The sequence below is a fragment of the Bos taurus genome, chromosome 2 (assembly GCF_002263795.3).
Source record: "Bos taurus isolate L1 Dominette 01449 registration number 42190680 breed Hereford chromosome 2, ARS-UCD2.0, whole genome shotgun sequence".
Classification (NCBI taxonomy): Eukaryota; Metazoa; Chordata; class Mammalia; order Artiodactyla; family Bovidae; genus Bos; species Bos taurus.
This window is the reverse complement of record NC_037329.1, coordinates 29,981,941-29,997,755: the sequence shown is the minus strand read 5'-3', so window position 1 is coordinate 29,997,755 and position 15,815 is coordinate 29,981,941. Positions and strand designations below refer to the sequence as shown.

The 15,815-nt window shown below is 37.3% G+C and overlaps 2 protein-coding genes across 3 annotated transcripts in view; both read right to left on the bottom strand.

Annotated features, from left to right (window-relative positions):
• Nucleotides 1–15,815, bottom strand: part of SCN9A (sodium voltage-gated channel alpha subunit 9) — a 165,040-nt gene that overhangs the window by 91,915 nt on the left and 57,310 nt on the right. Inside the window, exon 2 of one of the 2 annotated variants that reach the window (XM_024975630.2) lies at nucleotides 823–1,130. In XM_024975630.2, the coding sequence (XP_024831398.1) occupies nucleotides 823–1,080 (258 nt within the window). In that variant the 5' untranslated portion in view covers nucleotides 1,081–1,130. Of the gene's footprint in view, nucleotides 1–822; nucleotides 1,131–15,815 lie in introns of those variants that run through there. The other variant, NM_001110787.3, reaches the window with a different exon arrangement.
• Nucleotides 1,991–6,637, bottom strand: LOC780963 (regulator of microtubule dynamics protein 1). Its single transcript, XM_010802034.3, has 2 exons — nucleotides 6,562–6,637; nucleotides 1,991–2,787 (listed from the first exon to the last, which is right to left on the bottom strand). The coding sequence occupies exons 1-2, from the start codon at nucleotides 6,635–6,637 to the stop codon at nucleotides 2,081–2,083; spliced, it is 783 nt and encodes a 260-aa protein (XP_010800336.2). The 3' UTR covers nucleotides 1,991–2,080.

Genomic DNA, 15,815 nt, shown 5'->3' with positions numbered 1-15,815 from the left:
ATGGAAATTTCTCAAACTTCCTCTTTTCACTTGCTGTCCAACACTATCTTGCTTTTTTAAAAAAATGAACAGAGTATGGTTAATTACAATGTTGTATTAGTTTCAGGCATACAGCAAAGGGAATCAGTTATACATATATCCTCTCTTTTTTTTTAAGATTCTTTTCCCATATAGGCCATTACAGAGTTTTGAGCAGAGTTGCTACTCTCTTGCTTTGATTTCCATCAACATAAACTGCTTGCAAAAAAGTTACCAACTCATCCTCCTTGTTCATTCCAATAGTCTTTATCCAGCCTCAGCTTCCTGAGTAATTTTATGAGATATTCTCTTTCCTTTTTTTCTTAAATAGTGGAAAATTTTCTTATTTATGTCTTACCTTTCTGACCATCTCAGATTCTCCATTCTCTCCAACCCCCTAAATGAGTGGCTCTCAAAACCCTATAATTAGTTAAGTGATTTTATATATTCCCACGGATTCAACTGACACCTCCATGCAAATGCATTCTGGACGTTTACCCAGGTCTTACTTCTCACATTGACAGTTATTTTGTTTCTATGAGGATGCACTTATGTCATGTCTAAAGGGCAGAACATGATACTGAACACTATTTTCAAAAAAAAAATCAAAATAGTATGCCAGTGACAGAATCAGTTTTGATGAAAAATTAGAAAAAGTACATATTCTGAAATATCCTACATATGCATTTTTAACTAAACATGTTTTCATGATGTAATTTTTCGCTAAATTCCTCTTAATCTCAGTATCTGTTTGTACAAAAGAGGTAAAGAGAAACTACACCATTGCAGGTACAATAAACTCACTTTTTTGTCTGCATAGTAAGGGTCCAAGTCCTCCAGGGGCTCTGACACCATGCCCGGAGGAATGTCCCCATAGATGAAGGGCAGCTGCTTGCCGGCTTCCAAGTCACTGCTTGGCTTCGGCCCTTCATCGTCATCGTCTTTCTTTTCTTCTTTGGGTTCCTTTGCTTTTCCTTCAGCAATACGTTGTTCAATGAGGGCAAGAGACTGTTTTGTGAAGAAGACAAAGCTCTGAGGTCCCGGGGGAGGCAACATTGCCATCTTTTCATCCTGTATGTTTTATTTCCCCTTCAACTCCTTACATAAGAGGCCTAAGGAGAAATAAAGAAAGCTTTAACTGTTTGCCAGTCAAGAATGACACTTAACAAATAATAATAATAATTATAGTAATAATAAAAAACAGATTCTGGTTTCAATTGCAAGAAGTAATGTGTTCACATAATTACCATCATGTTGAATGGGCACTTACTAAGTGACTACCATGTACATGACTTACTTCCCATGCCCTCTAATGAACTTTACTTAAGAACTTGAACTTAGTACTTCGTGGATCTTAGTGACAACTTAATTAAAAATGCTTAATTCAGTTTTCTTTTCATCTGTGCTTACTCTTAGTGCAATTCAACTTCCCTTGTTTAAAAATCTCTGTGATAGGACTTCTGACAGCACCATGTCCCAGTTCTGCTCTTTCTGCATCACCTGATCCTATTCTGACATACTCACAGTCTCTGCTTCTCTCTCTTAAAGAAACTCATTTCTATAAAGTGAAGTGGTAGAAGATTGTTTTACTCTATTTTACACATTTAGATTTTCTTACAATAAATACATAGGCTTCCCTGGTAGCTCAGATGGTAAAGAATCTGCCTACCATGTAGGAGACTGGGTTTGATCCCTAGTTCAGGAAGATTCCCTGGAGAAGGGAATGGCAACCCACTCCACTGTTCTTGCCTGAAGAATTTCATGGACAGAGGAGCCTGGCGGGCTACAGTCCATGGGGTTCCAAAGAGTCAGACACGACTGAGCGACTAACACACACACACACACACACAATAAATACATGCCATTTTACAAATCAGAAAACATTTTTACATTTTGAATTAAAAATGATTTAGGGAAATGTTTTAGAAGAACAAAGAAGATAAAAGGAATTTTGGAAATGTTTGGGGAAAGATTCAATTTTCTTTTTTTATAGTTAATGTATTTATTATCTTTAAAATCTGATGAAAAGGCAATGCTCCTTAGGTACTTCATTGAAAAATTCTCAGTTCTTGTCACTGAAACCTGTAAGTAGCTGAGCAGCTTCTGTCTGTATCTGTTTATCCTCCTCTGTGTGCACTGGGTAGTCCTTGGCCTTTGTTAGCCAGAAGGCAGCGAACTTTTTGTTGTGCAGCTTCAAATATGTCTTTCCTAGAAGGAGCAAGTTTTTGCTGTAGAAGTTTGGATCCACTTGCTCTGCCCTGTGAAAGTAGCCTAGGGCCTCCTCATAGGTGGAGCTAGGCGGAGTTGCAAACAGCACTTTAGCAATCCTTCTTTGATACCAAGGCATTTCAGCAACTGTGTAACACCAAATACCCATAAGGTGAATTGAAGTAGCGTCTTTAGGGTTCAGTTCAATTGCTTTCTCAAAATGCTCCTTGATAATGTAGGCATTTGCAATTTTAGCCTTGGTTCCTTCATAATCTCCAACATCACCAATACAGATTGCATACCACTTATGGGCCGCACGACTGGATTCGTTTTTCTCTAGTGCCCTTTTCGCATACTCTAGGGCTTCATATACCAAGAACTTTTTCTCCTCTTCCGAGGTTCCACTAAGCTGAGCTACATCACGTGATGCCCGTGCCAAACGCCACAGTAACTCTGCATCTTCACTTTCCTTGTACTGGGTTAGCAACTGGTAAAGTTTTTCTGTTTCTCCACTTTCATATAAGTAGTCTGCTTGTTCAAGGACTTCTTCAATTTTGAAGACTTCCACACAGAGCCTTTGTTATTGCTGCTGCTGTGGTTCGCTCAGTCATGTCCGACTCTGAGACCGCAGGGACTGCAGCCCGTCAGGCTCTGCTGTCCATGGGATTCTCCAGGCAAGCATACTGGAGTGGGTTGCCATTTCCTACTCCATCAATTTTTAAAGTTAAAAAAAAACTATGATCAGATCAGATCAGTTGCTCAGTCACGTCCGACTCTTTGTGACCCCATGATCACAGCACGCCAGGCCTCCCTGTCCATCACCAACTCCCGGAGTTCACTCAGACTCACGTCCATCGAGTCAGTGATGCCATCCAGCCATCTCATCCTTTGTCGTCCCCTTCTCCTCCTGCCCCCAATCCCTCCCAGCATCAGAGTCTTTTCCAATGAGTCAACTCTTCGCATGAGGTGGCCAAAGTATTAGAGTTTCAGCTTTAGCATCATTCCTTCCAAAGAAATCCCAGGGCTGATTTCCTTCAGAATGGACTGGTTGGATCTCCTTGCAGTCAAGGGACTCTCAAGAGTCTTCTCCAACACCACAGTTCAAAAGCATCAGTTCTTCGGTGCTCAGCCTTCTTCACAGTCCAACTCTCACATCCATACATGACCACAGGAAAAACCATAGCCTTGACTAGACGAACCTTTGTTGGCAAAGTAATGTCTCTGCTTTTGAATATGTTATCTAGGTTGGTCATAACTTTCCTTCCAAGGAGTAAGCATCTTTTAATTTCATGGCTGCAGTCACCATCTGCAGTGATTTTAGAGCCCAGAAAAATAAAGTCTTACACTGTTTCCACTGTTTCCCCATCTATTTCCCATGAAGTGGTGGGAAACTATGATAGGCACTCAAATTATGACTTCCTTAATTGACTTGCATATATATACAAAACAACACAAAAAGTGCAGGAAAGAAAAATTTAAAAATTATATATTATTATTTTGGAATGTTCTAAATAAAAGCATAAAAATCACAGTTCTTATTTTTAAAATGATAGGCGCATTATTTCATTGAGTCAAGGTAACTTCATAACGCCTCCACTGGGAAATAAAAATGCGTCCTTCTGCATCAGGATTGCCTGAGTGTTGGGATACACCAACTTCTAGTATGTCAACCCGCTGTGAAAAGCTTGAAAGACTGTGCATTAAGTGATATCTTGATACACAAAGGGAGGATGAGCTAAGAGAAGCCATGGTCTGCTCTTTTATTTTCCATTGTGAAACGTAAAAATCAAGCAAATCACAATAGTGACAACACAGGTTATATAGATTCAGAAAAAGAAGTGAAAGGAAGCTGAAACTAATTATTCTTTCTTTTACAGATTTCTCCGCTTTGTTAAAATCAACTCTAGTTATGTTTAGAGCAAAATGGATGACTCTTCCCCTTAGCTACTTGAGCACAGTATAAGAATAACAACCCTTAGTAAGTAGTAGTGTTAGTCGCTCAGTCGTGTCCAATTGTTTGCAACACCACGGACTGTAGCCCACCTGTGTCTGCTGTCCATGGAATTCTCCAGGCAAGAATACTGGAGTGGATTGCCATTCCTTCTATAGGGATCTTCCTGACCTAGGGATCGAGCCTGGGTCTCCTGCATTGCAGGGAGATTCTTTATTCTCTGAGCCACCAAGGAAGCCCTTATCAGAAATCTATGTATTTTTTAAAGGTGGAAAGCCAGTTTAAAAACAACATAAAAACAATCATTTTGCAATGTAAATTTATGTAAAAACTTATAAAGCAAATTTAGCTTTTCTGAAAAATAACCTTTTTATGTTTTATCACACAGCTCAGTCAGTAAAGAATATGCCTGCAATGCATGAGACCCAGGCTCGATCCCTGGGTCAGGAAGATTCCCTGGCAGGCTACAGTCCATTAGGTCACAAGAGTTGGACACAACTTAGCGACTAAACCACCACACACTTGAATCTGGGTTTTGCCATGGCAGTGTCTTATCACATTTCTTTTTAACTTTGCTAACTCATATTCATTTAAAATAATTTTACCAAATAGTTAATCTGGGCATGTTTCTATATCGGATATATAGAGCTGTGAGAGTAAGGAGAAAACACAGCTTCTGTGTTTATGAAACTTCTAAAAAGGAATACCAGTTGAACCGAATCATACAGACAAACCTGGTCTGACCATAGTAAAGGACAATACAATTAGTTTAACTCACATTCTTTTTTTATATATTGAATGTAGAAACAAAGATAGAGAGATTAGGCATGGATCAGGAGAGAGGGTACCATATGTAAGAGGAAGTAGTGAATTCTCTGATTTAAGAACAAAATTTCAAACATTTCTGACAAATTCCAGGACTCTTTTAGTATCCTCTCCAAATATGCAGAACTAAAACCCTTTTATAAATAGTAGACATATAGCAATCATTCACGGGAAAGAACATGTTGAAAGCCATGCAATGGCATAATTAGAAATAAGAACATATCTCTACCTGGATTCAGAATTATAGAATTTTATAATTATAGAGAAGAACAAAGTCTATGCTGCTGGCCACAAGCAGCTAATAATATTGCTTTTGAACAGTTAATGACTACATGTTTGCTGGCTTTCCTGGGTTTTAAAGTATTTGACTAAGATTATTTACTTCATTGGACTTCTCAGGGGTGCTGGTGGTAAAGAACCCACCTGCCAATGCAGGAATTGTAAGAGATGTGGATTCAGTCCCTGAGTTGAGAATATACCCTGATGGGCTACAGTCCAAAGGATTGCAAAGAGCTGGACATGACTGAAACAACTTAGCATGCATGCATTCATTTACTCCATTGTTTCTATAAATTCAAACCAATAAGAAGAAACATTTATTATTTATTTATTTTGATGGAAACTAAAGCTGAAATGACTTTTTTTTTAAGAAAGTAGTGAAAGATAAGGAATATCTCAATGTGCACATTCAAAAGCAGGCCAGGGTGACTCATGAGAGAATGAATCATGACTCATCATTTCACTACTACGTAAGTACTCAAAAGAATTTAAAACACGTCCCCATAAAACTTGTACATGAATGTGCATAGCAGCATTATTCTTAATAGCCAAATAGTGGAAACAATCCAAATGTCTGTCAACTGACAAAATGCATTGTGTCCACATAATGGAATATTACATGAAAATAAAAATTAGCAAAATATGGACTCATGTTACAATACAGATGAACCCTGAAAACCCCATGAATGTAGCCAGATCCAAATGGCAAAAGGCTGGATGGTTCCATCCATGTGAAATGTCCAGAATAGATACATCCTCAGACAAAAAGAACATTACTGTTGCCAGAGGCCAGCAGGTGGGGATAGTGAGAAATGACCATTAATGGTGATGGGGTTAATGGTTAATAGGAATGAAGCTTCTCAGAGAGATGAGAAAAAGTTCTAAAATTAGATAACGCAATGATTGTGCAACTCTGTAACTATGCTATAAATCACTGAATTTACACTTTAAAGGATGATTTTTATGATATGTAAGCTACACCTTCATAAAACTATTAAAAACAATTTCTAAGAAAACAGAATCATGAAATCCATGAAAACTGTCCTACGTCAAGAAAAGAGGTTTAGAAAATGGAAACAAATGCACACGTTCAACACCAATCTCTGCATAAGTCTCTATGGTCTCAGTATAAACACAGAATATCTTTTGATGTAAGACTAATTTAGGAGAAGCTATGATTTAGTTTTAGCACGTGCAGGCCAAGCCTGGTACAATTTATAAAACTATGGTCACAAATCACTTGATTCCAGAAGTTAGTAGCCTTTTGGAAATGGTACTACCTCTCTCTGAGAAACAAGGTGGTGAGTGTAGTTGCCGTTTGGGCTTAGGAGATTCCTCAACTCTTCTAGAAATCATAGAGGTAAGGAGGGGTTACTTGTCCTGATTGACTTTAAGTGTACACATACTTGGTCTCCTGGGGGAAGAGATGGCTGAAGAGCTGGTATTTCTGTACATCTTATATTCAAATGGAGGCGTCACATCTTTCAAGAATTATTTGACAGAAATTCTGGTAAGTAGATGTCATGACCTCAGATATCCAATACTCTTCCAATATTGTTATTTTCTTTTTCCCTGTTTTTTCTTGTCCTCACTCTCTATTCATGCACATTCTCAACATACAGTTTAAAAGTCACTAAAGTATATGCCAACAGTGAGGGTGGTGGGTGATTCAAGTCAGTGGTACCACAATTTTAGATACTTTCCTCAAGCTAAATTGAAGGAAGACGTTAAGCCCTTGCTTAACATGAGGGTCTTGAAAAAAGTAAGTTAAAGAGCTTTGGGTCAGATTCCATAATCATCCTCTAGTTTGGTGGGTAGAGGGGAAATCACAGCCTCCTATCTGGATGATGGGAAAAAATAATGTGTACAAATTTTTGAGGGTAATTTTGCAATATCTATCAACAAATATGTTGATTCATTTTTATTGCCAAATAACTTCCCTTCTAAGAAAGTAACCAAAAGCAATAATCTCAGATGTCTTTAAACATTTATGAAGATATAACTGCAATATTTTTATAGTATTGAAAAAGTGTAATCAATCCAAAAGTCTAACTGTCAGGGTTTCATTAAATGAAAAATGAACATATAATAGGAAACTGAGTGGCGTCTAAGGAGTGCTTTAAAGACTATTTAATATATTTTACAAATCTTATATAAATAACAGAATATAGGGTACACAAACAAAAACATATACTTACTTTCATCTCAATTTTTAATTTTTTTTAATTTTTTAAAAATTTTATTTTATTTTTAAACTTTATATAATTGTATTAGTTTTTTTAAAATGTATTGAAAGTATGAAATTAAATGTACTGTATATTTAATGAATGCTATTCCTAGCTGAAGGATTAGGAGTTATTTACTAATTTATTTATATTTTTTCAAATTTTAACATTAAAAATGTCATACTTTTTTATCAAAAAAATGTACTTAAAACAGAAGCACTGAAATTTATTTGACCTCTGGTGGCTCAGCGGTACAGATTCCACCTGCCAATGCAAGAGACATGGGTTCAATCCTTGGGTCAGGAAGAGCCTCTGGAGAAGGAAATGGCAACCCAAGTCTAGTACTCTTGCCTGGGAAATCCCAAGGACAGAGGAGCCTGGCAGGCTACAGTCCATAGGGTCACAAAAGAGTCGAACATGACTTAGTGACTAAACAGCAACAAGACAGTTAATAAAATTAGCCAATATTTATTCTTTCCTTTTTAGTTTATAATTTGAAAATACCATATTTCCATGCATTAATATCTATGAAAGTATTCTGAACTCTCTTATTTTCTAGCTATTACCTATGTACGTATGCATCTACCATCTACCTATTTTATCTTATACATCTTTCCAGTCAAAGCAATGTCTGCTTCCAGTTCATGACAATGGTCTTATTCCATGTGTTTATCACTCTTTGGCTTCTAAATCCCCACTACATTGAAAACAAAGATGCACAGAAGGGAACCAAGGGTTTTATGACATCACTGAAAACCAAAAAAAAGATACTAAAGAGTTTTCACAAAACTAGAGATGGCGATAGACAGTGATAGAGATCGGAGAAGGCAATGGCATCCCACTCCAGTACTCTTGCTTGGAAAACCCCATGGACAGAGGAGCCTGGTAGGCTGCAGTCCATGAGGTCGCTAAGAGTCGGACACGACTGAGCAACTTCACTTTCACTTTTCACTTTCATGCGTTGGAGAAGGAAATGGCAACCCACTCCAGTGTTCTTGCCTGGAGAATCCCAGGGACGGGGGAGCCTGGTGGGCTGCCGTCCATAGGATTGCACAGAGTTGGACACGACTGAAGTGACTTAGCAGCAGCAGCAGCAGCGATAGAGATACAGACAGACTTCCCTGGTACCTCAGATAGTAAAGCATCTGCCTACAATGCGGGAGAACCAAGTTCAATCCCTGGGTCGGGAAGATCTCCTGGAGAAGGAAATGGCAACCCACTCCAGTATTCTTGCCTGGAAAATCCCATGGACAGAGGAGCCTGGCTGGCTACAGTCCATGGGGTTGCAGAATCAGACACTGAGGGACTTCACTTTCACTTTCAAAGAGATAGCAGATGGGATTACCCTAGAGAGGAGATAAAAGGAGAAGGCAAGGCCTAAAACAATCATCTGAGAATGTTCAAGAAAGAAATACTTCTTTCTAGCACAGAAGTCATAGAGTTGGCACACGAGCAAGTATGTCAGAAACCAAGTTGACTAACCAAGGATTATCAGCTTAACAACTTGCAGGTCGCTATCCCACAATTCCCTCTATACTTCTGTATAAGGCAGCAGAATTCATCCTGAGGCTAAAACCAAAGAGTTAATCTCTGAATTAACTGAGATAAGACCTCTAGAATGTCCATATTCATTTTAGGTGAAAGCGGAGTAGAGTCTGGGGAAAGATGGATTCTTCTTCTTGCTCACCTATCCTAAAATGAAGCCAGTCTATCAACTCATCAGATACATATAGAGAACTTGAAATCATCCTGCCCTTTCAAGGGAGTACTTATTTGGAAAACAGGCCTACATAAAGGCAGAAGAAACCCTGACCAACAACATCACAACCTTTTATTTATAACTACTAATAGATAACTAAGGGTAAACTGGTAATCAAAACTACCAAACATGAAACTGAAGGACTAAGATGTACAGATCAAACTCTTAACTCCAGAAGAAAGGAAAAAGCAAACATAGGGGAATATTAAGAGTTTAAAATTAGCATTCCCAGAGAAATTTGAGAGGATAGAGAACAATATCAAGAATCCATAATATGAAATTAATGAGTCTTATTCCCTGTCATTTTCTTAAATACTACTATTTCAAAATAGTAAGTACTTTCCCTATAGCTACCAAAAAATATTTATGTCAGAATGAAGGTATACTCCATTCTCAACGTAGGTATATAAAGGAATCATGCGTATAACTTAAAAAAATACAACTGTCAGGGTTTATCCAAGTAATGCTGAAATAAAATTTTTCAGGGAGGGTTTACGCTTATCTACTTTTAAAAAAATCATAAAATATTGATGTGACTTCTTTTAAGAACCATTTTTTTAAAGGAACAAATGCACCAAATCAAAACATCAGACTGGGGCTTCCCCGGTGGCGCAGTGGTAAAGAATCCACCTGCCAACACAGGAAACATTGGTTCAGTCCCTGGTCCAGGAAGATCCCACATGTTGCAGAGCAACTAAGCCTGTGCGCTGCAACTACTGGGCCTGTGCTCCAGTGCCCAGGAGCCACAGCTACTGAGCCCTACTGAGGCAACTAGCGAAGCCCGTGCACCCCAGAGCCTGTGCTCTGCAACAAGAAGACACCACAGTGAGAAGCTGGCACACCGCAACTGGAGAGTAGGCCCTGCTCATCACAACCAGAAAAAACCCACACAGCAACAGATATCCAGCACAGCCAAAATCACATAAACTGTTACAAAAAATCAGATGAACATTGTAAATTAATTACCAGGTTTCATTATTTAATAGAGAAAACAAATGCAATTAAAACCATACAAAATTTTTTGGGTTATGCTTTATTTGAACAGTAGGTAGTAGGAAGTAAAATATGAAAATTTAAAGTCTCCATGTTAAAACTGAAAGGATAAACATAAATTCCATTCAATAAAAACAACACATTTTTGAACTCCGAATCTCTATCATGCTCAGTTAAAGAAAGAAGATTTTGGGATGAGGTGGGGAAAGGAGGAAATGAAAGAGGTTGAGCAAGAGAAGGAAGATAATAAACAAACCAAACACAAAAGGAGAGTGTAATAGGGGAAAGGGGGGAAAGACTAACAAAAATACCCTGAATCCCTTAGCTCCCTTCTAGCTACAAAGTCCAAGATAATAAAAGAGCAAAGCAAGTTCTTTGCCATATTAATTTTTATTTTTAATTCTCAACATTTTAAGCATCACTCATGCTGTATTCCCTGTAGCTCAGTTGGTAAAGAATTTCGCCAGCAATGCAGGAGATGTGGGTTCAATCCCTGGGTCAGGAAGAGCCCCTGGAGAAGGAAACGGCAACCCACTCCAGTATTCTTGCCTGGGAAATCCCATGGCCAGAGAAGCCTGGCAAGTTGCAGCCCAAGGGATCACAAAGAGTCAGACATGACTTGGCAATTCAACCACACGTTGTATCACTCATATCGCTTCATCACTATTAAGCCTGGAAATTTCAGTTTTGTATCCTTTATGCTCTCCATTTTCATTTGAGGTAAGCAATGTTCCTCCTGGGAGTGTCCCCCACACTCACTCATCCTTCAAATCTGTGGTCTCTCACGCGAGCCCAGATAATGTTTGCTAAGCAATAAGTATGGAGAGGACTAGCTAATACTGCTTAAAAAAAAAAAAAAATACCAAGAGTTACCTTTAGCCTTTCCAAGTATGTCTTTTTAAAAGCTGTTCTTCCATGGTGACTATAGTTAATAATACTGTATTACATATTTGAAAGTTACTGAGAAAATAAACTTTAAAAACCTTCATCACAAGAAAAACAAATTAACTATGTATGACAGATGGTATCTAGACTTCCTGTGGCAATCATTTCACAGTGTATACAAATATCAAATTATTATGCTGTATATCTGAAACTAATTACAATGTTATATGCCAATTATTCTTCAGTTTAAAAAAAGCTGATCTTCAACTTTCAGGAATAAATGACAACACTGCAAAAAAATATATATTAAAAGATGCATGTTTATCAGCTTAAGAATTAAAGTGCTAGTTGCTCAGTCATGTCTGACTCTTTGAGACTCCATGGAACTTTAGTCTGCCAGGCTCCTCTGTCCGTGGAATTCTCCAGGCAAGAATTCTGGAGTGGGTAGTCACTCCCTTTTCCAGGGGATTTTCCCGACCCAAGGATCAAACCCAGGTCTCCTGCACTGCAGGCAGATTCTCTACCATCTGAGCCACCACGGAAGCCCTGAAAACTAAAGGTACGTGGTAATTTATGAATGCTATTTAGGAATGTGCACACTTTTAAAAAAATAATTTTTCACTTTATATAAGTTTCTCCAGTTTCTTTTCAAATTTGAGTTTCTATAAGATATTGAAAGTATGGCATGTTGATGTATGGCAAAACCAATACAATATTGTAAAGTAAAAAAAAATAATAATAAATTTAAAAAAAAAAGAAAGTACGACTCAATTTCCAAAATGTAAAATATAAAATGGACAAAAGTTTTCATGAGGTATACTTGCATTCAATACAGGAAAATCTGAACTGGTTTCAGTAGCTCACAGATCATTTCATCATCTTGACCTTTCCTATCACAATCCACATTCTATGTTCTACAGCTATTAACTCCGTACATATGACTTAACTTCTCTGAGCCTCAGGTTCCTAGTTTGAAAATGGGGTTAATAATCACTGCCTCAAAGAGTGGTTAGGATTGGGATGATTAAGTGTATATAAAGAGGATAGGAGAGAGTTTTTCATATAGTAACCATAAATGGGGCCATTAATATTATTAACTTGTCTCATTCTTTCATTTAAATTTCTTGCTGGGGTCAATTTCATCATAAATTTGTAATTAAGATCTATTAATTATGATCAACTTGAGGATATTTCAGCTTATAGATATATATTAGCCTGTAATACTTTGGCCACCTGATACGAAGAACTGACTCATTAGAAAAGACCCTGATGCTGGGAAAGATTGAAGGTGGGAGGAGAAGGGGATGACAGAGGATGAGATGGTTGGATGGCATCACCAACTCGATGGACCTGAGTTTGAGTAAGCTCCAAGAGTTGGTGATGGACAGGGAAGCCTGGTGTGCTACAATCTATGGGGTTGCAAAGAGTCAGACACAACTGAACTGAAATGATTAGCCTTTTAAACATGAAACATAGCTCAATATATGTGTATAACATGAGCAGAGATTTGATTTAGAGAAATGATTCAAGTGCAAGTTCAGGAGCTAAAAGTCCTAGAGTTTGAATCCTAGGTTTTCCAGTAACTAGGTACGTGATCTTGTATATCAAAGTTATGCAACCTCTCTGAGCCCAAAGATGGCAAAGCATTTATAAAAGAACCGGTTACTTCATAAACATAATGTTAAACAGTACAAATATCCCTAGGAGGCATTTTGATTACTCAGAGATTTAGACTGCTACTGAGTTTCGTTTAAGTAAATCCCCATTATTTTGCTGAACTTTATATGAAGATTTGCAAGATATTTTTTTATTTAGACAAAGTTAGGTGGTTCAAGAACTATCATTAAGATTTTTTCTTTTTTTTTTTTAAACTTAAATTTGTATTTGTGAACAGACTCAAAAGGAAATGAATTCAACCACTTTGTTCACCTTCTAAGAAGCATTTAAGTATCATTAATAGAGTCTCTGAACAGAGAACAAGAATGATCCCTTCCTTCAAGCAAAGAAATATGACAGTCTCTAGAGAGTTTTAGGGACTATAGGTACTTTCTATGGCTCTGAACATACTGTTTCAAAAACTGGATTTTTGTCATCATATATTAGCTGCAGCCATCAGGAAGCTGTTTGGGGGGATTCCTTTAATCTTCAGAGTCCTATGAAGCCCTTGCCATAGAAATAACCTCTGAGAGTAAGAAGGGCATGGGGTCCCATAGATATTTACAATCCAAATTGGGACTCTCACAGAAATCACTGAAGTAAACCCCAAACCAGTTCTTACTTAAGTGACTGAAAGGGGAAAATGTCTGTGCCCATTATCTTATGCTGACAAAGGTCTCAGTGGCCTGTTTCCAAGTGCCACGGCAGGTGCCTAATGCTGACTCTAATAAACCCAACGGGTTTATTAATGACAGTATCTAGTCTATCGTGGTTCAGGTAGCATATGTATATATTTTTGTCCATATAATTTTCTAATGAGAGTCAGGCTTTTGTAATGATATCAGCATATTTTGTCTTACACATGTAATACAGATTTAAAAATACAATTATTCTCTTATTTCCTATGGAAATCCTTTAGCAGTTAGTTTCATTTGACAGCTTTCAATATTTCTTGTAGAAAGAAACCACCATTTGAACTTCCTGTTTCTTTCATTGAGATTAGACAATTAAAGATATACTTACTCATTTCAAGGAGCAGGAGAATAATTATATGCTCAAAATTCTTTCATAATCTCAGATTCTGTTTTATATTTCCTCATTGGGTTCTTACCTATGGCTAATTTAAATTTATATAAAAGTAAAATAGGTTCAATAAACCATTTTGAAGATCTGTCAAAATCTGAATCAGCTTCAGTCAAATCTAAACTATTTAAGACAGTGGACAAATGTAAAAGGAAGTAAAATAGAATGTTGTATTGATACATACGGTTGTCAAGCGAAAACCTGCTTTGAAACTGCCACTTGTCCAGAAACAAATGGTGATATTTTCCCATAGGTAAGATTTTAGCTAGAGTACCAATTATTTTTAAAGCTTTCTGAAGGCACCATGGAATCCACACACAAGCACTTTAAAGAGCAATTTAAGACAAATCATTCCTCACATCAACAGTGATAACATATTGATAACATGCTCACTTGATATATGATGATCATGGTACTTTACTTGTATAGTCTTCCTCCCCAAAACTTTGATCTAAATCATGAGAAAAACATCAGAAACTCTCAAGTCAGGGACATTTTACAAAATGCCTGACCAGTACTTCTTCAAATCATCAAAGTCATCAAAAACAAAGGAAGTCTGAAGAACTGCCATGGCTTGAAGACGCTTAAGGAGACATGATGGTTAAATGTAATATTGGTAATGTGGGAAAGATCTTGGATGAGAAAAAAGACAGTGGGGAAAAGCTAGGGAAATCTAAGTATAGTAATAGCATTCTTTAATAATAATAATGTATCATTATGGTTTCATTAATGCAACAAATATACCATAACAATGTAAATTGTCATTAATATAGTAAACTGAGTATGGTTTACATGGGAACTCTGTACTACCTGTAAAATTGTTCCATAAATCTAAAGCAATTCCAAGATCAGTAGTTCATTTAAAACAAGAAGAAATCACAGGTGTAAAATTATACTAATATTATGTAACATTACCAATGTCTCAGTAATTTGATTTTATCAAGTAAATACACTGCTATTATTTAGAATGTACCTGCGATAATAGATCTACAAAACTGAACTACTTTAATTAAAATGGGCTATACTTAATACATAAAAATAATGTTTTACACAGTAAAGATAGCATAGATTTAATAAATATGAGATCCATTAGAAATGCTGATCAATTTTTAAGTTATTATGCTTGGGAGGTAATTTTTATAAATGTGCCCTCTTGGGTAAGGAATAAGCTTACAATTTATAAACACAGAACTTGACTGGATTCACAATGTCTGAGCCCTATACTTGAGATCATTATGACTAAGTGGGCTAAAAAATTCATCTATAAGGGATTCATGTGTGTTTTCTTTTAGAATAGGTCTGGGTTGGGAAGATCCACTGGAGAAGGAAACGGCAAACCCACTACCGTATTTTTGCCTGGAAAGCCCCATGAAGAGAGGAGCCTGGCAGACTACAGTCCATAGGGTAGCAAAGAGTCAGACATGATGGAAGCAACTTTGCACAAACCTGCAAGGGCAATTTCACTCACTCTGTAGTGTTAAGATGCCAAATATCTTCTAAGTTGTTAAATTAAAGCTTTATTATATATCTGCATGATGATACAGTTAAGTTACAAAAGGCTCTGTTCCAATTTCTGTATTACTTTAGGAACTGTAGGATAATACTGTGATGAAAGAAATCTGACTGCAAAATTCTCATTTTACTGACATCTAAACACCTGAGATGTTTAGATACTTCCCAGGTATCTCAGTGGTAAAGACCCTGCATGCCACTGCAGGAGATGTGGGTTCAATTCCTCTGTCAGGAAGATCCCCTAGAGAAGGAAATGGCAACCCACTCCAGTATTTCTTTCTGGAAAATCGCATGGACAGAGGAGCCTGGTGGCCTAGAGTCCATGGAGTCTCAAAAGAGTGAGACACGACTTAGCAACTAAATAACAACAAACACCTGATAACAACAAACAAGACAACAGACAACTCTGGCTAGCAGGGAT

Bases quoted from the DNA above. Each gene is read 5' to 3' on its own strand.
- LOC780963 (XM_010802034.3), bottom strand. From the start codon at position 6,637: ATGATTTCTAGAAGAGTTGAGGAATCTCCTAAGCCCAAACGGCAACTA. The intron at 2,788-6,561 runs GTAGTACCATTT...TCTGTGTGGAAG, and splicing joins ACCTTGTTTCTCAGAGAGAG to TCTTCAAAATTGAAGAAGTC.